This window comes from Crocodylus porosus, unplaced genomic scaffold (assembly GCF_001723895.1).
Source record: "Crocodylus porosus isolate Cpor-Errol unplaced genomic scaffold, CroPor_comp1, whole genome shotgun sequence".
In the NCBI taxonomy this organism is placed as follows: domain Eukaryota; kingdom Metazoa; phylum Chordata; order Crocodylia; family Crocodylidae; genus Crocodylus; species Crocodylus porosus.
Window position 1 is genome coordinate 33429699 of NW_017728915.1, and position 7017 is coordinate 33436715.

A 7017-nucleotide genomic window follows, 5' to 3' on the forward strand; every position below is an offset into this window, starting at 1 on the left:
GGAAGTGACGCGCGATCGGCGCGCGCGCGCGACACAAACGAAGCGGGGCGGGACCAGGAGAAAGGGGGCGGGGAAAGCGGAGTGGCAGGTTGGGTGCAGAAAGCAAAAGCGGGAGATTGGGGGACCGGTGGAGTAGGGCACGGAGCAGAAAACAGAACTGTGTATCAGGCGGGGAAGAAAAAGCAGGACAGTGGATTGGAGCGGAAAGAGAGCGTCAAGTCGGGCAGGGAGCAGAAAGCGAGGCAGTGGATTGGAGCAGGCAGCAGAGCTGTGGATCAGGCAGGGGACAGAAAGATCAGTGGATTGGAGCAGAAAGCAGAGCTATGGATCAGGCGGGGAGCAGAAAGTAGGGTAGTGGATTGGAGCAGACGGCAGAGCCGTGGATCAGGCAGGGAGCAGAAAGCAGAGCTGTGGATCAGGCGGGGAGCAGAAAGTAGGCCAGTGGATTGCAGCAGAAAGCAGAGCATCAGGTTGAGCAGGAACCGGAAAGCAGAGCAGCGGTTGGCACAGAGCGGGAAGCGGAGCAGCAGAAAGGGCAGGGAGTGTGGAGCAGAAGGCGGAGCAGCAGGTCAGGCGAGGGGAGGGCATTGGTGTGACATTAGGGGGTGGTTAATTTGCAGCAGGCCTGGCACATTGGGTGGCCCTGCTGTTCTGTGGCCTGAAGATGGGGAGATAAGGCCGGTTCCCAGAAGACGGCTGGAAGGACGGTGCAGGCGCTCGCAAATGCGAAGCCCGTGTCCGAGCAGGCGGAAAGGCAGGCTGCAATGCGCCACTGCCTATGCTCCCTCACTCTGTGTGTACCTGTTTGCAGTAAAGGTCTCACTGCCGTTAACACTTTTTCAAACAATTTGGTCCTTCCTCAGGCAAACAGCACTTGTGAAATCAGTGGAAATGCTTGCATGAATAAAGATACACAAAACAGGACCTAGTCTTTTTGTTCTCAGTTTTTCTTTTCTCTGTTGGCCCCTTGACAAATGTTGTATTTTTGTTTTTCTCTTCTGAACTCTGAAGCTGATCACTTAGAGCAACAAAGATGGTTGGTGCTTAATTGAACTGTGCAGGCTGCATTATGAGAAGCAGTAGGTTAAATTCAACTTGACATGAGCTGAGGTCAACTCTAACAAGAAAAGACAATTCTAAAGCTTCTTGGCTTATTTGGATCTTTTAAAAAAAATCTGTCTCATCTATGTTTAGAGGATAGTATCCCTCCTATCAGGGAAAACTTACTCTTCTACATTTAAGATCACATGTCCTCACTACAGCAGTATGACTCATGCAGCCTGTATCTGTTGATCAATAGGACTGCATGAAGTGGTGAGATCAGGATGCCGTAGGATGAGAAGGATGGACATTGCAGTCCTTGAATTGGGTATTCAGGTTTTTTTACTAATTTGATGAAGAGCTTCAACATGCAATAATCTAGTGATTTTTAGAAATGTGTAGAGGTGAAGTCTATCATGTTGATCAGGAGTGACCAACCTGTGATACATGTCTCACAGCTGACACAGGCAGCCCCTGCGTGGCAAATAGCAGCCTGGGGAAGGAGCAAGGAATGTGGGGACAGGCAGGGCACGGATTAGAAAGCAGAGCAACAGATTGGGCAGGGAGCATGGAGCACGGAGAAGCAAGCAAAGCAACAGATTAAGCAGGGGAAGGGTATTGGAGTGGCATGCGTGGCACACTTGCCAAAAAGTTTGGCCCCTACAGTTCTAGACAGAGTTCTTAGGCACCGGCATAGGGGCATCCCTGTCTCACTTTCCTCCCAGTTTCATCTACAATTCTGGAACTCCCCAGGCACATCTACACATTCATTAGTGCACTTTTACTACTGAACATTAAGTTTTATACCTCTAATATGAGGTACTACATAAAGGCACATTAGGCTGCCTTAATGCACTGGAGCAAAAGTGAACACCTTTTCAGTGATGCTTAATGCTCAGTAGACTAATTCTACTGTACATTAGTATAGTAGCGCTGTTTCTGCCATGACGCTTTAATGCGCAGTAGAATATGTTACTGCACATTAAAGCCCCCACATTAAAGCCCCCTGAGACCTACTAGTAATCCAGGTACTTCAGCTCCTCTTATTTACACAGTAATATAGCAATAGAGTAAAACAGGTTTTAAAGAGAATGCTCTAGTAGATAATGCAAGAAAAGGAGTAATGAGAGGGTTTTGGTTTTAATTGTTACTTTAATGCTAATGAAAAGTGGCACAGCACTGGATACATGTCTGTTCTCTTGGAAATCCTAGTGAGCACAATAGATTAAAATAGACTACAACTTAACAAACCATTTTCAGAATTTTGCAAGTGGCCTCTTTCAGTCGAGCCCTTTTCAAATTGATTTTCTGTTAAGATGATGTTTTCCAATAAAAAAGGTACTGAATATTTCTCTTGGGGATGTGTGGGGAGGATGTCAAGATCTAGTCTAATGATTTCATAATGAGCTGGCTGACACTGTCACCTAGAAGAGTGTCCTGGTTCACATCCTAAAAATATCATAGAAAAAAAAAATAACCCCACGCTTTCAACAGTAGGTGATCTTCATAACATCCTTCAGACAGTAATACAGACCGAACGTCTCCAGACAAACGTTAGACTTTCAAACCCAACCGTTCTGTTCATGAACGAGTCAGAGATGACACAGCTATATGGATGCTTACAGACTCAAACTAATCTGTCTATAGCAGGATGCAATTGTGCAGCTTCTGTAAGTGCAATAGAGCTTGCACACTTCAAAGAAATTGTGTATCTGTGTGTACATGTTTATTCTAGTCGAGACTGCAGAACTTCCTGTTCAGGTTAAAATTACCTGACACTTCCCATTATCCAACCCTATTTTCAGTAGCTTACAACTTTATCAATCCTGTATGGAGTGATGTTTTCCACATTAGAGTGTCTCTCAAGCTGATTTCCACACATCTCCCCTCCCCCTGGGCCAAAGTTTCGGCCAAAACAAAATTAATCTGGTATACAGCTGGCACAAACATTGTGATGCCCTTTTCTTTAACACCACCCCCCCCCCCCCTTGCCATGGAGTAAGGTTTTTAAATGTAATGAAGGCTATGCATTTTGCTGCACCTCTGGTAAGTTGATGTCTTTGAAAAATGGAGTTTGTATTTTAGCAGTTGCAGTCTCTTAAAATTCTGTCCAAACGGAGCGTGCTGTAGCCTAGATCTGAGGACTTTCTCTGCTATCGCAACCTTAGCCCATTGTGGGGTCCTGGCAACAAGAACTTAGAAAATGGAAACTATATCTCCTGTGCTAGCAGTGACTCCATGTTGAGCATAAGCAGTGTTGGGGCAGAGAGTTGCATGACAAAATGCACTGTACGTGAGCTGGACAGGAAGTAGACAGAAAGTGGATTCAGTGGGGGGCAGGGTAATAGGGGAACAGGAACCAGAGGTTGTAGCAACGTGGGACCTAGGCACCTCAGTCTTTCTGTAGACTTAGCTTGTGTCCTGTGTGCTGTGCACTATATAATCTGAATCTGATGTTCTTCTGCAAGAGGTAGAATGGCACTCCATCCCAAGTGTTTTGTTCTGCTGCTGTAACTCCCACATCTGCATAGCCATAGTGGTAATGCCCTTTTTGCTCCCTCTAAATGAAGTTCCAGCTGAGGTTCCACCTGAAGATAAGTAAAGGGCTAAGGATTTTAAAGGCATTTTGCCTTGGCAGTGTTGCCACTAAGAGGATTTTGTTTCACTAAATGTCTGTTAGCATCTCACATTGCTATGACCTGGTTGACTGAAGGCTGTTTGTATTTATCTTTGTTTTTCTGCTCTCTTTGGAAGCACTAGTTTTCCATGACTTTTATTGACTTAAGTCTTCACTTTCCCCTGAACAAAGGATGGACCAGAGTTGTGAGTGAAAATCAACCAACAGTAGGGAATGAAGGAGAGTGGCTTGCTCTGTGCAGTGTCACTGACAGTTAAGGACCAACATGCAGGTCTTGGGGAGTTCAGCCATGAGCAGTAATATTACAAAATGGTAAGACAAGAAGAGAAGTTAGGCAACCAAATTACCAAAAGGGAGAAGTTCAGATACACCCTTGTTGTGCAAAGTACTGCAGGATCTTTAACAACCCCAAATGGCCACATAGCCTTCACATCTCCTGAAAGCATCCCAGAAAAAAAGTCAAACAGTTCACAGCATAGTGAGACTGTTTCAAAGAAAAGAGCGCTTGCTAAATCAGGGCTTCCTCCACCTTTCCCTTTGGGTTTCCCATGCAAGTAGTGAACAAGAGGAACACTTCATGGCCATTTATTTTTCAAAGTATTTAACAACTCTCATGAGTGTATTTTAATAATTAAATTAAATAATTCAGAGAATCATAGAAAAGTCAGGCTGGAGAGGACCTCCAGAGGTCATCTAGTCCAGCCCGCTGCCTGAGGCAGGATCATCTCTATCCAAACCACCCTACACGATCCATAATCTAAACTCTACATTAAAGACTACTGTCAGTCCTGACACAACACAGACCTAACACACCCTAACCTGCCACAGGTAAAGCAGGGGAACCACAGCAGCCAATGTCCTGCTTCTATGAAATGTCGCCATGTCCCCCACTGCAGAGGGTGGCAAACCTCCCCCAATCCATACCAATCTGAACATGGGGTAAAAGTCCTTCCTGATGACAAATATGGCAATTGGTCTGACCCTGAGTGGCGGGGCAAGACCCTCTAGCCAGGAACCTCCAGCTTCGGTCCCACCAGAAGCATTGGCACACCCCAGTGGGCTGTGGCCAAAACACAGTGCCGCTGGGAGAGACTTAAAAACTCTCTGACATGCAGCAGAAAGGCGGGGTGGCGGCAAGCAGTATTGCTCAGAAGCCTGGGAAGTCCCCATAGTGGAACAAAGCCATCCCTATGCTTAGAGCATCCCCAACCAGTGGCTGTCCTGTCCAACCTCTTCCTGAACACCTCCAGTGATGGAGAGTCCACCACTTCCCTAGGCAGTATGTTCCACTTGAACTTAAAGTGACTGAAAGGCAAAACTAGAAAAATGCAAGACTTGGAAGAGACTCTCTTTGGGTGCAGACAAAAGTTACATTTGTCATGCAATCAGCCCCTCGAAAGCTCTCTACAGCCGTGCCCTTACAGAAGCGCGCAGCTGCTGAGTGCTTTCGAAGTGCCCAATCATGGGACAATCTCACGACGTGAGGATTTGGATGTAGGCACTCCAAAGCAGAGGGTCTTCACTAACTTCTCAGTGCCTGACGGCTCCTGATGCTGTCTTCAAATGGGAGGGGGAGAAATGAGTTCTGCTAGGGTTTGCCCAGCCTGTGCTGGAGGGTGGGGTGGGTGCGTAGAAAGTGGGGAGGGGGCTCCGATCCACCCGCCCCAGTGCAGGCTGGCCAAACCCCAGACAACTCCCCTCACTCCCTTCCCTCCCTCCCATTCTGAAGACCGCATCAGAGCTGGTGAGGGAAGGAGGGCAGAGCAGCTGCAGACATGCAGGTCGTTCCCCCAACCCCCAACAGCAAGTCTTGCAAAGTGCCAGGAGTCACAGCCCTTAATGACGCACAAATATTAGTAAATAAGTAAATGTTTGGCTTAGAACGTAGGCAGACAAGGTTCTTTGGGTGAATCTGATATCTTTTATTAGACCAACTTAAATAGTTGGAAAACAATTAGTAAGCAAGCTTTCGGGTTCAAAAACCCTTCGTCAGGTTAGACCAACACAGCTACAACCTATACCCCTGGCTTAGAACAGTGGTTTTCAACCTTTTTTTCATTTGCAGTCCCCTAAAAAATTTTGAATGAAGGTGCGGACCCCTTTGAATTGTGTGCGGGTGTTCACACACTTTTGATTAATCGTAGTCATCTTTCGCAGTCCCCTTCGACAGTCTGTGGACCCCTGGGGGACCACAGGTTGCAAACCACTGGCTTGGAAGATAAAATGCATCATTAAAAATGATTTGTTGAATCAGTGGGGTGATATCAAAGTGCACTGAGCACATATCAAAGCCGTTCGTGGCTTTTCTCTGAAATACAGGGGAGAACAGGAAAGGAGGCAGCTGCAGCTTTGGCTCTTCGTGCGCGCACCACTGCAGTCCCAGATCATCGCAACTGCTTCAACCCCTCAAATTACAGCCATCCTAAGACCATCAGAGCAGATTGTCAGCCTTTCTTGGCCAGTCTCCTGAGGGCCAGTGAGTGCTGCCCCCCTCCATGCACTCTGGAAGAACCGATGACCCTCCCTCCTTCCCCATTTTATTTGTCCCAAGGAATCAGTCGTTACCTCCTCAGTGGCCTCCTTAAGGAAGCTCAGAGCATTACTTGGGGGGCCTGGGCCCCACTTTCTCAATGGCTTAACAAACAGAGCTGCCCTGGTGCCCCCCACACCTTTTGAGCCCGTGGCCCCCACTCCCCTCTCCGCTTTCTCTCGAGTCATCCCCAAACTGCCATGTATCCTGCAGCTCCCTCACAACCGAGGGAGCCCACAGGGACCCCAAGCCCACAAACAGGCCCGTGGGGGCCGAGCCTCGTCCCAAGGGCAGACGGAGCCTCTAGGCCGCGGGTTCCCAGGGGCGCCCAGCTGGGGTCTGCGGGCCGGGAGGGGCCGTGCTGAGGAAACAGGGCCACAGAGCATCCTGCTGAGAAAATGGGAAGATGGATGGGACCCGCTGAGGAAAACTGACACATGTGGGGTCCTGCTGAGGAAAGGGGGACATATATGGGGTTGTGCTGAGGAAAACTGACAAAAATGGGATCATAAATGGGGTCCTGCTGAGGAACTGGGAACCAAATGTGGTCCTGCTTGGGGGAAACCGGCGTGAATGGGGTTATGCTGAGGAAATGGGAACACGTATGGGGTCGTGCTGAGGAAAACTGACAGTAATGGGGTTGTGCCTAGGGACGAGGAAATGCTGCTGAGGAAATGTGGCCATAAGCGGGGTCGTGCTGACGAAGTGGGGAAATGTACGAGGTCGTGCTGAGGACAGCCGGCAGGAGCGGGACGTGGAGGGCCCGCACCCAGCGGCCGGCGCGAGGCGCGGGGAGGAGGGGCGGCGG

General features: G+C 48.5%; 1 protein-coding gene across 1 annotated transcript in view; it reads right to left on the reverse strand.

The window, feature by feature from the left end:
• CUNH16orf46 (chromosome unknown C16orf46 homolog) overlaps window positions 1–2923 on the reverse strand; it is a 6317-nt gene extending 3394 nt beyond the window's left edge. Inside the window, exon 1 of the mRNA XM_019535442.1 lies at window positions 2855–2923. Coding sequence (XP_019390987.1) covers window positions 2855–2923 — 69 coding nt within the window. The remainder of the gene's footprint in view (window positions 1–2854) is intronic.
• Window positions 2924–7017: the final 4094 nt, after the last annotated feature.